Source organism: Polistes dominula, unplaced genomic scaffold (assembly GCF_049000335.1).
Source record: "Polistes dominula isolate Pdom_NZ unplaced genomic scaffold, Pdom_raw_medaka contig_22, whole genome shotgun sequence".
Classification (NCBI taxonomy): domain Eukaryota; kingdom Metazoa; phylum Arthropoda; class Insecta; order Hymenoptera; family Vespidae; genus Polistes; species Polistes dominula.
Genome location: NW_028300966.1, coordinates 4,842,587 through 4,859,373, shown reverse-complemented (window position 1 = coordinate 4,859,373; position 16,787 = coordinate 4,842,587). Strand labels below are relative to the sequence as shown.

The 16,787-nt window shown below is 29.4% G+C and overlaps 1 protein-coding gene across 5 annotated transcripts in view; it reads left to right on the top strand.

The window, feature by feature from the left end:
* The window catches only part of LOC107071716 (serine/threonine-protein phosphatase 2B catalytic subunit 3), a 303,766-nt gene that overhangs the window by 265,054 nt on the left and 21,925 nt on the right, over positions 1-16,787 (top strand). For 3 of the 5 annotated variants that reach the window (XM_015330944.2, XM_015330943.2, XM_015330940.2), the window contains exons 7-9: positions 323-494; positions 1,400-1,526; positions 3,625-3,705. In XM_015330944.2, the coding sequence (XP_015186430.1) occupies positions 323-494; positions 1,400-1,526; positions 3,625-3,705 (380 nt within the window). Of the gene's footprint in view, positions 1-322; positions 495-1,399; positions 1,527-3,624; positions 3,706-5,664; positions 6,494-8,867; positions 8,901-16,787 lie in introns of those variants that run through there. The other 2 variants (XM_015330938.2, XM_015330945.2) reach the window with 2 other exon arrangements.

Sequence of the window (16,787 nt, the reverse complement as noted above, 5' to 3'; positions counted from 1 at the left end):
GATATTATTTGAAATAAAATTTTATTTCTAAACTAGAACGTTAAAAGTGTCACGTAAATAATGAACGTCTGTATACACGTAAAAAAATCAATTTATAATATTACTTTTTACTAAAACTTAAATTACGAAACTAAAGAGATTAAAAATTGAATCACATAAATGATAAATATTCTCGGTTAAATCGTGTCTGACTGGACTCGAATTAAATCGAAAGCTCTCGAAAAGCTCACTAAAGTTATGACTTCCATTTCTATATATGGTAGGCTCTTGAAAGTGAAGAAAATTAAACAGATTTATATAACTCTCTCGTTTGGTGTTTCAGTTACGCGGCATGCTGCGATTTTCTGCAGACCAATAATTTGCTGAGCATCATAAGAGCGCATGAAGCACAGGACGCGGGTTATCGTATGTACCGAAAATCTCAAACGACGGGCTTCCCATCGCTGATCACCATCTTTAGTGCGCCTAATTACCTCGACGTTTACAACAATAAGGTAACAAAATTATACCCAATTTACATACTTAATGACAATTACGAGGATGGTTTGATTAATTTTGGACATCAATAAAAACAAAATTTTATTATTTTTCTTTTAAATAAGAATGAATTTGATCGACAAAAAAAGAATCCTTTCTGTGTAAGACCCAAAACTTTCCATCCCTTCCGCTGTATTTGTTTATTTTTATTGATTACAGACACGTATCAACGAATATTTAAAATCGGCTCGCTTTAAAAACTTACCTTGATAATTATATATTTATTTATTACAAATACATACTAATCGATCTCTTTTTGTTAGAAAATTTGCTTGGGATAGTAATTCTACATCGACATTTAATTATTGATTTATTTGTCATACACACAGGTATTAATTCTTCTCTTTTAATTTTAAAATTTGTCTGTTATAATATTATGTACTTATCGCAAATGTTGGATTATTCAAATAATAGATGTTACATAATGACCATTAAGCCTAAATATAGAATGATATGAAATTATGAAATTGCTAACTTCCATTTAATCAGTTTTGAATTATTATCGCACAACCACACATACTAATTTAACATTATTACTTTCAAAATTAATTTTATCAATTTTTTCATTAAACTAAGAAGATTTATAAAAAATAATAATTAATATTTCTTATCAAGAGTACACTATTGCATACGTTTAACCAACGACTTTGTAATGAAATAATTCATTAATATTTTTCATATTTCTAGTGAATGTAATATCTCAATTCGACGAACGCAATTGTATCATAAAAGTTAATCCTATATAGAAAAAGAGAGAATACAAAAGAAACGAAGATTAATTATTCAAATTAGTTCACGGAAAAAAGAGGGATTTAGGGATTTTTAATTTAAATAAAGAAAAAAAAACAATTATTTGTTTCAGGCAGCAGTATTGAAATACGAGAATAATGTAATGAATATCAGGCAATTCAACTGTTCGCCTCATCCATATTGGTTACCCAACTTTATGGATGTTTTTACATGGTCTTTACCATTTGTTGGTGAAAAAGGTAAAATTAACTTTCCTTGTTTCTTTTTTTCCTTATCTTCTAATAACTAATCAACGCAAAACAAACAATAGCGTTTTTATATAAAATTTATTCAGATATAAATTGCTGCTTAGAATTTTCCTAATTTTCTTTAATTTCTTTTTTAATGTTGCAACCAACATGAAGCACAATATGTATATACATATATACACCTATTCCTCAATTTACAATGATTATAGGTTCCTTTGAATATCGTGTAAATTGAAAACAAACTAAAATGTACATCATTCAGTCATTTTATTCCAACTTAAAATAAAATATCATTAAAAAAATATAAAAATAACGGTATATTCATAAAATAATAAAAATATAAAAGTATATGTGTGTAATTTATTTTACATATAGAAAAAAGAAGTATAAATTAAAAAAATGTAACAATAAATTTCATTACTATTATCACTTTTGTAGACTATTCATCTTTTATTCCTAGTTAGTATTATGTCACTTTTATCACTCGATAGTACTTAATACGATTCAAATTCGATTTTAAATGCATTAAACAAAATTTCAGATCGGTAAATCTTGGTAATGAGATCCGTAATTAACAATTGTCTTTGGTTTTTGATCAAATCTTTATAGATTTCCTTATATTGAGTTAAGCGTTTATTAATATCTTGCTGAAATAAGAGAGCTCGTTCAACAATCGGGTCATTTTGTAGAAAATGATTATTCAATTTTCGCCTTAATTCATGGATTAATTCATGAATTAATAAAAATCATCCTTGACGGATGACTTTTACTATTAACGCAACTGGTTTTAGGCTCCTCCATCTGGGCCGGGGGCAAATTTAGAAACCTTGTAAAAGTGAAATCGTGTAAATAAAGTACCGTGTTAATCGGGGAATAGGTATATATATTATTGAATTTTTAAAAATGTGAACAAAATTTTACAAATGTTACAAAATAACCTTTTAGGCACAGCTGCCTATTGTGGCAGGGTTCAATGAGAATTACGTGTAAACGATAAAACTACGACGTGTAACGAACAAAGGTTGTTCTCTACGCGAGTACATTTTTATAAAGTGTTTCATGATTAAACTATATTTCTTATTAAAGAAATGATACACATATACTTTACTTAAACAATTTACTTTAATAATTAATAATAAATTTAACTATAATATATTTTAAGAGGCACCACTAGTGTGAAATTTTGAAAAAACTGATTTTTTTTGCATATCTCGATAGTCTATACCTTTAAAAATAACATATTAAAATTTCAAGTGCATATCTCAAATAGTTTTTGCGTTATATCTATCTAATATTTCTTAATTTATAACGATGAAATCAGTAACTTAAACTTGTAACACGTTTTTTTCGGAACTACATTTTTCAAATTTACTGCAGTTATAACTCGAAAAAAATCATCCATTCGATTTGATTTTTGTTGCAGCTTCTTTTATATATATTTCTGCATACCATGAACCTTCAGTTTTTCGATCGAATAAAAAATGTAATTTTGGCAGGCTAAAAATCATCAAAATTTCACGCGAAATTTGAAACTTTTTTTAAAACTCCGCCATTTTGTTAAATTTTTCAATTTTTTTTCGACCAAGGTTTATGACACGGGAAATTTCTTCTAGTTTAATAAACTTCTTATTTTTTTATTTCATGCACTGTGAAAGTCGCTATTTAACTGCAACAGTGGGGGGACTTCTTTTTTGGGGCCTTGGGAGATTGCGAATGACTTCCTTTATCTTCAATTTTTTGGTCCAAAAATTTTGTCATATATTCATTACATATCCACAAATATCTCCTTAAAAAAAAAAACTTAAAATTTCATGTGGTAGTTCTCTTTAAAAAAATTCTTAAAAATCACCTTTTTTTCAAGCGGTTACACTAGTGGTGCCCCTTAAAAGATGTTATCCGCGAAAGCAACTATGTATAGTGGTGCGTGGCGCCTAAAAGGTTAAACTTGTGCGTCTGCCCAATAGAAAAATGAAAGAAAAAAAAGAAAATAAATTTATGAATAGATATATATATTATCTTTTTCCTTATCTTATCCGTCCATTTTGTTTCTTCTTCTACTTTTTCTTCTTCTTGTTTTTTTTGCTTGCAGTCACAGAGATGCTGGTGAATGTGCTGAACATTTGCTCGGACGATGAATTGATGAGCGACGGGGATGATGGCCTCGAAGAAGGTAATGTCCACTGTGACTTTTCATTATTCGAGTTCACCTTTAATTCCGAAGCCTTCTTTGCAGAACATGTCGAGCGATGCTTTGTTCGTTGCTCTCCGTCCGTCTTTCGTTGTGACACTACTACATGTTCGTTCTCTCTCTCTCTCTCTCTCTCTCCTTTTTTATTTCTCGTTAAAACAAAAGAGAGAGATAGAGAAAACATATATATATAATATCTGATGAAAATGGAGGTTTAAAAAAAAGAAAATATTTCTAGTTTCCTCGGAGAATACTATTCTTCGTCGTTATACAAGAATCTCGAGGAACTCGTTAACTTATACTGAACAGAGAACATTCGTTTCTCTCTCTCCCTCTCTCTCTCTCTCTTTCTCTCTTTAAATATAACGTATCTTGATAACAGAGAAAAATATTCAAAGAGAACAAAAAAATAGAAAAATAGTCCGTTGGAGAAAAATTTGTATGAAAATGAAATTAAAGGATATAAAAAATAAGAAAAAAAAATTTATCGTAAAAACGAAGAGAGAGAACTTCGTTTCGTTGTCACAACTGAAGAAAGGACCATTTAATTTTGTCGTACTAAATTCTGAAACGCTGAGAATTTTTCTACTTTGTGTTTATCCTTGATATTGCTACGATGTCAAGGAAACAAGCACCGCTCGCGTTATCCTTTAACGATGAAAAATGACAATACTTACGTGATCACATCCACACTTTTTTCCATTATGTCTAGAATTTTTTTTAATATTTTTTATATATGTATACCTAAATATACTATATACTCTCTTTCTATATATATATATATAGCTAATATTTATTGAATCAGTATTTGAAATAAATGATCAGTATTTTAAATAGAAGATTATTAGAATTTTTTAAAAAACGAGACAATCCTAAAATTATTATTTATAATGACCACTAATTATTTATACTGAATAAAACAAAATTTTTTATTCTGATCATTTATTATTACAAAGTATTGACCAAATGAATAGAAGCGTATATATATATATATAATTCCATTTTCTTCTCTTGTATCTCGTCGCGTTTTTGTGAAAAGAAATATTATATCAAAGAGAAATTTTTCAAAAAGAAGATAAATTGATGGTGCGTCATGCAGAAATCGGTTGCTCGTATTTTATTTCAAAATTTCATTTGAATACTTATCCAGGTATCTGTTTCTTTTTTTTTTCAAAGTGGACGTCTTATACATGAGTGGATTGAAAAATGTTGAGCCAAAAAAAAAAGAATAAAAAGATTTTTTTTTATTAAAACTCAAAACTTTTCAATCCACACTCATAGAATGTTTATTACTATTATTAGTTATTATTATATGCTTGTCACATATTGTTATAAACAATCGAATTTTTTATCGATCTTGCTAGAAAAAGAAAAAGAAATTTACGACCTATTCGATCTCTGCAATTTCGCATTAGATTAAAACGCAAAGCTAGATATTCCTCGAATAAGAAAAAAAATAAATTTTGTCAATTTTTTATTATACGCGTCACCGCCAAAAGAAAAATGGGTTTATATTCGACGCGCGATTTACTATCTTGCCCCATCACTCTTTTTCTACCCATATTCTAGTTTCAATCTCCCCCTCCACCCCTCGCGTCCCTCGCTGCCACACCGTTGTGACCCCTCGTAAAAATAACGACACGTACGACACTTTCTCGTATAACGATATTATATTCTTTCGATAAATTCTTTCGCAAAAGAAGAAAAGAAAAAAAAATAACAAGACGTAAAAAAAATTTTTAAAAAAGCACAAAAAGAAAGGAAATAATAATTACAATACTATTACCCCCAAAAATTCACATATTATTACATACGTAATACGTTTTATGTAAAATGTCCCTTGCCTTCCCCAGGCCCTTCCCCAAAAAAAAAAGAAAACATTAACAGAAAAAAGATTTTGAATGATCTTTCTCTTTACATTTACACCTGCTGCACGGACAGATGGTAAGAAGCGCCAATCGATTATTTTCATCGCCACATTATTAAGTGCTTCATTGATTATCATTAATTTTTTTTTAAGCTATATTATATCTACATATATATATATATATATATATACATATATTATATAGATAGTGTCGGTGTGTCGAGTTTCTCTATTCTTCTTCTTTTCTTCTTCTTCTTCTTCTTCTTCTTCTTCTTCTTCTTCTTCTTCTTCTTCTTCTTCTTCTTCTTCTTCTTCTTCTGCTACTTCTACTTTTTACATTGTTCTATCTATTTTTATTTGTTTTCTTTATTTTTTCATTATTATTTATCTATTTGTTTCTTTTTTTTCAATGTTGTTTTTTTTTAATTATCTCTTTAATTATTCTCGTTATTTTTTTTGTTTGTTTGTTATATCATTCGAAAAACAGGATACATTAAACGACACACATTTTATTATGCATATAAATATAATATATAATATATAATATATTATATATTATATATATATACATATTATTATTATTGTTATTACTATTATTATTATTTATTATTATTATTATCATCATTATTATGATTATTATTATTATTTATTACTATTATTTATTATTATTATTGTTATTGTTATTGTTATTGTTATTGTTATTATTATTATTATTATTATTATTATTATTATTATTATTGTTATTATTGTCATGAGTGTATGAACCATTAATTCTCAATCTTTTTCACGGTACATCTCATTGCATATCAAGGTACGAGTGGTTTCTAATTTTTCTCTCAATCTTTCTCAATCTTTTTACTCTTACTATCTATCTGTCTCTCTTTCTCTTTCACTATATTTTTGTTTGTCTTTTTATATGTTCCTTTCTTTTTTTCTTTCTTTAACTTATTTTTCTCTCTAGTTGTTCTATTTTCTTTCTTCTATTATCATTTCGTTTAGTCATTTAAATATATATGATATATTATTTGTATAAATATACACTATTTTAAAGATATGTTCGTTGATAAAGCAACCTGAATTTCGTACATTTGTCACAAATTCTTTTATCTTAATTCGATATGTATACATACACACATATAAATATAACATGTTTCATCTACGGGACGGTGTTCATATTCATTAGTCTATATGAATATTACTTCCAATTTATGATAGAAAAAAGGAGGAAAAATACGTAAAAAATTATAAATAAATAAATGAATATATATCTAATGAATAAAATAGACAAGACGAATATCAGCGCGTGCCCCGTAGATCGAATTTTTATTCACGCATGCGGATTCGTCGATCTTTTATCGCTTCTATTTAAAACAAAATCAAGCCAATTAAACAAAATAATCGTCCACAAAGAGATTGAGCATTCCTTAATTAAATGGGAATAATTTAATTATAATTATTTTTATTATTATTATTATTATTATTATTATTATTATTATTATTATTATTATTATTATTATTATTATTATTAATGTCTATCGTATAAATAATAAAATTAAGTAGCATCGAGATTTAAAAAAGGAATCGACGTTCGGTCTTGCATCAATTACTTTTTTCAATCGATGTTTTTTTTTACAACTCATATTATTATGCGCCGATAATTATAACGTTTAACTACATTAGTTGAAAAAAAATTTCAACGATTTATTTTATTATTTATTTTATTTTTAACATCGAATGAATGATAAAATAAAAATTTATTGTCTATTTTTGACATACAATTGAATCACTATTGCCATAATTATCGGTACATATACTATATATATATATATATATTTCTCTCTCTCTCTCTCTCTCTCTCTATCTTTTTCTCTCTTTCTCTCTCTTTGTCACTCCAACCCTTTAAGTGTATAGTATTACGTATATTTCTACGTACGTATGTATATGTAAAACTATAGAAAAATCCATTTGGCGAATTCACCATATCACCTTGTCCATAACCATCGATATTATTCATACATATATCAAAACTTTGAACTCTCCATATTTATTTGTTTATTTGTTTCTATTTATTTATTTCATTCACGTCCATCCCAGACCTAAGTTCTCAATCAACCTCCTATCTCTCTCATACTTTTCTCTCTCTCTCTCTCTCTCTCTCTCTCTCTCTTTCTCTCTTTCTCTATTGTATGTTGTGTACGTATTTCCATCTCTCTCGTTTAGTTTCTTTTATTTCCCCTTTTTAGTGTACATAAAAAATTAGCATTAATTATGTACACGCAACGCACACAGGCGGATGAGATTCCAGTTTCATCATGTAGCTGATTTAGTTAACCTTTAAGCGAACAAACGAATACTCCTATCTATTTCACCCTCTTTCTCTCTCTGTTTCTCTTTCTAACATACTCTCTCTCTCTCTCTCTCTCTCTCTCTCTCTCTCTCTCTCTTTGTCTTTATCTTTTTTTATATTTATCTTACATAAAGTAACCTTCGAAGTTAGTTATCAAATTTCTTATTAATTATGTATTTTTATTTGCGTTCTCTTCTTAAATCAAAAATCAAAAATAATCTCGGAAGATCGCATTCGCCTGTGAAATTAAAATCTTATATTATATTTTCTATGTCGATCTTTCGTTTTGAAAGAAAGGAAGAAAATTATTAAAAAATAAAAGAAAAAAAAGAAAAGAAATATTACTTAAAGATTCATTACAATAGTAAACGCATATCCTACCTACATCGTAGGTAACTATTTTATTTCGCTATTTTAATTATTATTATTATTATCATCTTTTGCCTTAAATACATTTATTTTTGACTTTATTTCTTTTTATTCTTTCTTCATCATAGTTAAGCCAAATATAGTTGTTGTTGTCGTGATAGTCACGTGGCTTCAGCCCTTATGTATATATATACATCTCTCTTCTGTAGGAACTCTGCCCTTCTACCCTACAACCCTTCTACTTGAATAACCCCCGTTACAAGAGGTACCACCCCAAACCCCTGTCGAAAACCCGTTCAAGCCCGAAGTTGCACTGACTATCTTTTATCGTACTCTCCTTCTCTATTATATTTGTATCAATCACACTGGCCTTGGACTCCTCCTATCTCGGCACGACACTATGCTACCTCTACTACTACTTCTACTACTACTTCTACTACTACTACTACTACTACTACTACTACTACTACTACTACTTCTACTACTACTACTACTACTACTACTACTACCACTCAAAACAACTCTCCGTTGTTGTTCGGCATACGCAACCCCCGTGTAAAGTCGCAGCCAAAGTCGTTATCCAAAAAAAAAATGGTAAGTCCCCGTGAGCCGACGACTTACTCTCATGACTCTTGACAAAAAAAAATAACTCTTGCAAAATTCTCTTTAACGATGCCAACAAAATTAACCCGTAATAAAATTGACTGATATTTTTGGTTTGGTTTCTTATTTTGTTTTCTCTTTTTAAATTGTTATTAATATTATTATCATCATCATCATTATTATTATTATTATTATAATTATGATAATGTATAATATAATGATGAATTAATTTTTCCTTTTTAATTTTAACTTTTATAAATTTTACGTTACGTTAGGTTAGGTTACGTTACGTTACCGTTTGTTTGTTTGTTTGTTGGTTTTTTCGTTTCTTCTTCTTCTTCTTAAGTATTATCAGCGTTTTTGTTTGATAAGTTTAATAATAATAATAATAATAATAATAATAATAATAATAATAATAATATGTATACGTATGTTATTCTCGCGTGGGCACGTCTCGTCTAAGTCTCGTCTCGTGACAAGCTGCGTCTTAATATCTTCCTCATTTTTTTCTATCAACATTTTTCTTTTTCCTCTCTCTCTATCTCTCTCTCTTTCTTTCACACTTTTTATCTACCTGTCTATCTTTCTTCCTTTCTTTTCTTTTTTATATCCTTATATCCTATCTTTATCCACAACTTTTTCAACATGTTATGAAAAAAGCAAAAATAATTAAAATACAATTCCCAATTCGTTAACTCACCATTTCTCATCTTTTTCTCTGTGTACTCCAAACCATTTTTCATTTACACAATGACCAAGTAAAAAATTGTGGGCGTCCGAAAAGAAAGAGCGAGAGAGAGAAAGGAAAAGAGGAAGAGAAAGAGATATAAAGTTAGAATTAACCGAAAAAGAATAGAGAACGACACATTAATAATCATTGGAGTCGGTGATTATAAAAATTATCCTAGCGACTAAAAAATAATTTGAATCAATTTATTTATTAAGTTCATTCCAACAGGAGATTATTTAATTGTACGAATCACATGATAAATTCGTTCTTTTTAATTTTTTTTTAATTTAATTTTCGAAATTTTGGACCATTGTCATAATCACCGGCTCATTTATTGGTCGACTATGTTTTTTAGGAAGCATTAAAATCATGAAACGTTCTTTACGCGAGTTTTCAATAATTTTAACACATCTCTTTTCTCTTTATCTCTATTTCCATCCCCCCCCTCTCTCTCTCTCTCTCTCTCTCTCTCTCTCTTTGTCCATCTATCTACCTTAATATCTCTTTCTTCGTTCCTCTTGTAAATAAAATCTGTATCTATATACATATTTACATACGTACCGTTTATATATTACTTTTCCTTCCAGTTGTTTGAGCGTTCTCCTTATATTAATAATATATAACATGTTTTTTATTCGATATTTCGATTTTTAACATCCTCATTAATTAGCCAATCAAAGTATGATATGATAACGATAATAATAGAGTTGATTTGTTTGGAGTTTTGTTTTTGTTTCTATCTTTCTCTTTCTCTTTCTATCTTTCTATCTTTCTTTCTATCTACTTATCTATCTATCTATCTATCTATCTATCTATCCATCTATCTATCTATCTATCTATCTATCTATCTATCTATTTACTTATGTATTTATATATTTATCTATCTTTATCTATTTCTATTTGACAATATTCTATTTCACACAGCATAATCGCATCTATTTAAATGCTCGTATTTTCTTACATCTTATTTTGACGTACACACGCTTTATTATTCTTCATTAATTTAAATATTGTTAATTAAAAATTAATTAGGATAAATTCGATATGCACTCTCTTCGATTTTCTACTACCTCTTCTTGAGCCGTCATTTTTCTCATACCCATAACTTTCCCTTTAACCACCATCACCACCATTGCCACTTACTACCATGATTATTATCTTACCACTTAAATATCGCCTGGGATTTATAATATTTATTTCTTCTTATTATTATTATTATTTTTTTTACCTATTTTCCTAGTTTTTTTTTCTACTTTATATTTTTCTTTCTTTCTTTCTTTTTCGCCATTAACAAAATCAATGTCTCTCTCGTCATCGCTAATTTCAACGAAGTTAGGGGGAGGGTAGGGTAGAAACGAAAATAATAAAAATGTGTTAACCACCAAACAGAATCAGAGAGAGAGAGAGAGAAGGGGAGAGAAAGAGAGCCTTGTTCATGGCCAACAAAATGCGAACATTTAAATTTGGATGAAGTTTACGATTTTTCCTAGAGCTCGGGCGTCGTTTCAAAATGCGCGAACATGAGCGTACCGGCACAGGCACAGGCACAGGTCTGTTGGGTTTGCCCGAGAACACTAAATTAATGTAGCTATAACTATTGCTATGTTATGCGTCTCTCTCGACCATACGGTGGCATTATTAGCCAATAACTTACTCTCTCTTTTTTTCTCTTCATTTTATTATAGTCACGTAGCAACACACATGCTGGCCCGAACGAATCTAGATTTTATCGCGAATAGACGCTGGAATGTAGAAGTTATGTTATTATTGCCTATCCTAACATTAATACTTTTTGAAAAACATTTACTTCGTTCTAATTTCGAAAACTTTCGTAACCATCCTTCATTCGAAAATCGAAGCCAGGAGTGTCAGTAAAAAGAAAAGAAGCCTGCTGCTGCTAAGCTTCCAATTATTTCTTTTTCTTCTTGTATTTTTCTTTCTCTTTTTAAATCTTATTACTCCAATCATTACCGTTTGTTTGAAATAATTTCATGTTTAAAATACTTCCCTTGAATAATAAAAGTATTCATTTAAAAGAAATATATATTTATATATTCTTATAGAAAAAATCTATAAAGACTTTAATAATACTATAATATTATCAAAACTAAAAAAGAAGTATACAAATAACCACACAAATCGTTTTTACAAATTTTATCCTTTCATATTTCATCGCAGTATAGGAATATTCATTTAAAAATGTAAAGCAAAACTGAAAATAATTACAACGAGTTTAAATCCCTTTACCCTTTCCCTTCGCGTAAATTTTCCCTATCCAGGAGAAATATGAAAAATAAAATTAAAAAATTCAAAATTTATATATAGAGAGTGAAAGAAGGAAAGGTAGGAAGATAAACGTGTTATATCGTTACAAAAAGAGAAAAATTCACTCTTCCCTCACCTCTTCCCCTTTTCTTCCTTCTCTCTCTCTCTCTCTCTCTCTCTCTCTCTCTTATAACGAACGATAAATTTAAGATCGTCGTAGAGGAATAGTAAATTTATGCGGAGAATTATTACCGCAGTTATAATGTAAGAGATAGAGAGAGAGAAGAGAGAGAGAGAAAGAGAAAGATAGAAAGCTTTAGGAAAGTCTTACTTAGATTAAAAGCACGAAAGTCGCTTACTGGAATATTTCTGCGTGTCACCATTTTCCCTGGGATTAAGCGGCCGTATTTCTGCATTGCGTTCGTTATAACACTCGGACGCGACCAAGCTTTATGGTCTCTCGAGAAACCTTCTCTCATCTACTTCTACCATTCCTTTTTTCCTCTTTTAAACTCTTCTCTTTTTACTCTCTTTACCCTTCCCCATCGTTTCTTGTTTCGTCTTCTTCTTCTTCTTCTTCTTCTTTTGTAGAACAATCCTTACACCCAAGCTTCGCAAACTCATGCCTGTTGTTTCGAATTTTATTCGTTCGACTACTAACGGCGAGTTTTTCCTTTATTTGCATATTTTAATGGTACGACGAACAAATAGAACTATTGCTCTTTTACTTTTTCCGTATCCTACCTCCTTCTAACCTCTTTTCCCTCTACTACTCTTCATCTCCCTTTTTCTTCTTTCCTACCTTCCTTTCTTTCCTTCTATTTCTTTTTTATCTTCTTCATCTATTATAGTTAAATCATTCTTTCGTAGAAAACGAACAACTCTGAATGATTTAAAGCATCTCCTATAACAGTAAATTACACTTTCGCTTTTACTTCCCTTTCAAAACTTATCTCTTATATATTCATCCTCGAACGCGTTCCTCTAAATTGTTCTATTTTCTTCTCTGTTTTTTATTTATTTTTTTTTAATTTTTCCTTTCTTACGTGTTCCTTACGATTTTTGGATATTTTTGGTCATCGCTCTCTCTCTCTCTCTCTCTCTCTCTCTCTCTTTCTTTCTTTATCTCTCTATTTTCTACTTTTTTTTCTTTTTATTTTATTCAAAACTATTCGGAGTAAAAGACAAGAGTAGTCGGTAGTTTGAAATATTGCTTGACAAATATTTCGAATAACTTCGATGTTTTCTATCCAGTCGACCGATTATTTTAATCTTTTATTTTTTATTTTTTCTTTCTATTTGCTAACTCATTGAACAAAAAATTTCTTTCGGAATATTGTAAATTTTTGTCTTTATTTACGTTATTCTCAGATATTTCAAATATTTGCCTTAACGTTAAAAAAGTATAATAACGTTGTATATTGATTTAATTAAAAAATTTGTTTCACTTATTACAGTAGAAAAAAGGAAAAACAAAATTATAAGAACGATATATTTTCTTTGTTTAAAATTATTATTATTGATCAATAAAATAAATCGAAAAATAACGATTACTATAAGATGTATCCTAAATTATCGATAATCTTTCTTATTATTTTACTTTATTTTTTCTTTCTTCCTTCTCATTCCCAATTCGAAACTCGAATGATTACAAGGAAAATCGATTTTCAATGTCGAAACGCTCATGCTTGTTGGCTATCTCTCTCTTCAAGCATGATAATAATGCACTCCTGTGTGTTTCCTATAAATCCGTAAATCGGTTCGATAATGATCGTTAGTTTCCCATTTAATAGGCACAATTAATGCGAACTATCTTTGTTTCTTCGTAATTTCATTATCAAATGCGAAATAATGTTAAGTAAATAAAAAAGAAAAGTAAAAGAAAGGAAAAAAATAAAAGCAAATTGAAGAGGGAATTTTCAATGCTTTATAAGCACACCCCGTATTATTTCAATCTTATTTTTTTCGATATCTCCTCTCTCTCTCGCGTTCATTGTTTACCCCAAAAAATATATATATAAATCAATAATAATTCGACGAAAACTATTACCAGACATTGTTCATCAAGTCAAGTGTTTCGATTTTCTACGAATTTACGCGTAAACGTTTGAATCTGTCCGAACATTCATTCTTTGATTTTATCGATATTTTCAGAAAAACGATTATTTCTTAAATATATATACATATATTCGACCATTTTCCATTCGAACATTTTACTCCTATTTACTTCTCTTCCTCATTCTCTCCCCCTTCTCCCTTTCTTCCTCTTATTGCTTGTTAACATTAAATAAAAATTTCAGAATTATTTTATACGACATATAATCTGTCTACGATTCTATGAACATTATTCTTTACTTGATCTCTCTCGCTCTCTCTCCCTTCTACTTTCTTATTGCTTATTAAAATATAAAATAATAACAAGAATATTTTTGTTTTATTTCAATACGGTATAATATAATGTCGAGAAAATATTTAAATTTCCCTATACGAAAAATTCGTTTTATGATATTATATATACGAATCCATGAACATTCTCTCTCTCTCTCTCTCTCTCTCTCATCCTCTTTTAGTCTTTCACTTTGTAGAAAAAGGAAGTACGCGTGCATGTAGACGCATTTCTGATTAGCTCGTACTTGTATTTGAAGTATCTGTATTCTCTATTTTCTCTTTCTCTCTCTCTCTCTCTCTCTCTCTCTTTTTTCTTTCTCTTTCTCTTCTGTTTTCCTCTCTTCTCTTCACTCTTCCCCTATTTCGAGCTCGGCTCATGAAACGCCCGGGAAACTTGCTCCCGATCGATCGAACATAGTGAATTCCGTAAGATAAGGATAGAGGAAGGAAGGAATGAAGGAAGGCCAAAGAGCATCGACCAACCACTCAACCGACCAACCAACCGACCAACCGACCAATCGACCAACCGACCGACCATCCTCCTTTTCGATGTCTTATCCTTCCCGATCGAAACCAATTTAATTATTATACTCTTTTTGTTTCTCTCGTAATTCTCTGTTTCTCTTTTCTCCACCCTTGAATTCATACTCTCTCTCTTTCTTTCTTTCTCTCACTCACTCATTCACTCTCTCATTTTTCTCGTCACACATTAATCGACTGAATAAAAACATCAAAGAATACCTCTATATATATTATTTATTATTAAAAAATACATTCCGATCATTAATAAAAAGAGTAAAACACTTTGTCAAATATTTAGCTCGCGTTTGTCAAATGATTACGAAATTTCGATCGAGTTTCACTTTCAAATTGATCAAACCGTTGATTGAAAAACTTCGAATAATGAATAATTGTTGTATGAGAATGAACAAATTATCAGTTAGATTTTATCCTAACTTTTTTTCAACGCGTATAATCAATAAATATTTATCTGAAGCCTATAATTTAATTAAACAAGATAAATAAATACGATATCATAGTACATGTACATGTACATGTCAATACATAGACATCGTATTCCTTCTTTTCTCTTTCTCTCTCTCTTTCTATCTTTTATTCTCCCTCACAAAGTCTGTAATATCCTGGACTTATAGGTAATGACCTCGTAATCGTTTAACTTTAACTAACGCCTTGAACGATCGTTATATATGATATACATAAGTACTTACTTACTTATACACATACACAGACATATTTATATATATACATATTACATATGTATAATAAGCATAAAGCTGCTGCTGCTACTGCTGCTGCTATTGCTACTATTGGTGCGTTGCACGTTTATTTCTCTCAAAGTGAAATTTTCCATCGTTTCTCTAATCAAACGGACCGGAAAGAGAAAAGGAAAAAGAAAGAAAAAAGAGAGAGAGGGAGAGAGAGAGAGAAACACTATTATACTTTATAAAGACGCGATAACATTTTCAATTATTCGACTGCGTTTATCCCTCTCTCTCTCTCTCTCTCTCTCTCTCTCTCACTCTTTATTTCTCGACCATTTAAACGCTCTTAAATCAGCTTTACCATCTAAAGTAACGTTTAAAATTAATGAAACGCACGAGACTGCTATGAAATAACGTAAGTTACCAGAGAATACGAAACAAAGGGAATTCATTAATCATACCTACATGCATACATGAATTTACACACATTTATACTTACCTACTATATGAGAACTCTGATATACCTATTTGAAAAGCCTTCCTCTAAAGTGATTTTATTATTAAGTCAAGGTTATTTTTTACTTCTCTTTTTTCTTTTCCTCTCTCTTTCTTCCTTTTTTCTCTCTCTCTTTTTTTTTTTCGTTCTGCCTTGTCTATGCTCTCAACATACTCTAAATTCACGTAATCACTTCACTCAATGTATTTCACTGTATATTCAAATTTTCAACTTCTTTTTGTGTGTTTTAATTATTATTATTATTATTATTATTATTATTATTATTATTATTATTATTATTATTATTATTATTATTATTATTATTTTGTTATTTTATTATTGTTATTTTAAAATATTATTTTTATTACAATTATTATTATCAAATTGATTAGCTTATCATGTTAACGCATCGTCCTGCTACGTCGTTTTCATCGTCTTCGTCGTCGTCGTCGTCGTCATCGTCGTCGTCGTTGTTGTCTTCGCTATCTTGATTTTTTTAAATCCTTTCCTATCTGCACGTCGGCTCCGTATCATCGAGAATACATGGGGATTACTATAAAAAAAAAAAAAACAGCGAAGGAAAATAAATCCGAAAAAACTAATCACAAATTAATTACACATATGTCCATACATACACATACACACACTCACACTTTCTATCTGTTTCTCTCTTTCTCTCTCTCTCTTTCTCTTTCTCTTTCTCTTTCTCTTTCTCTTTCTGTTTTTCTCATTCTTTCTATCTTTTTTCCATAAAAATTCCATCACATTTTGTTTTC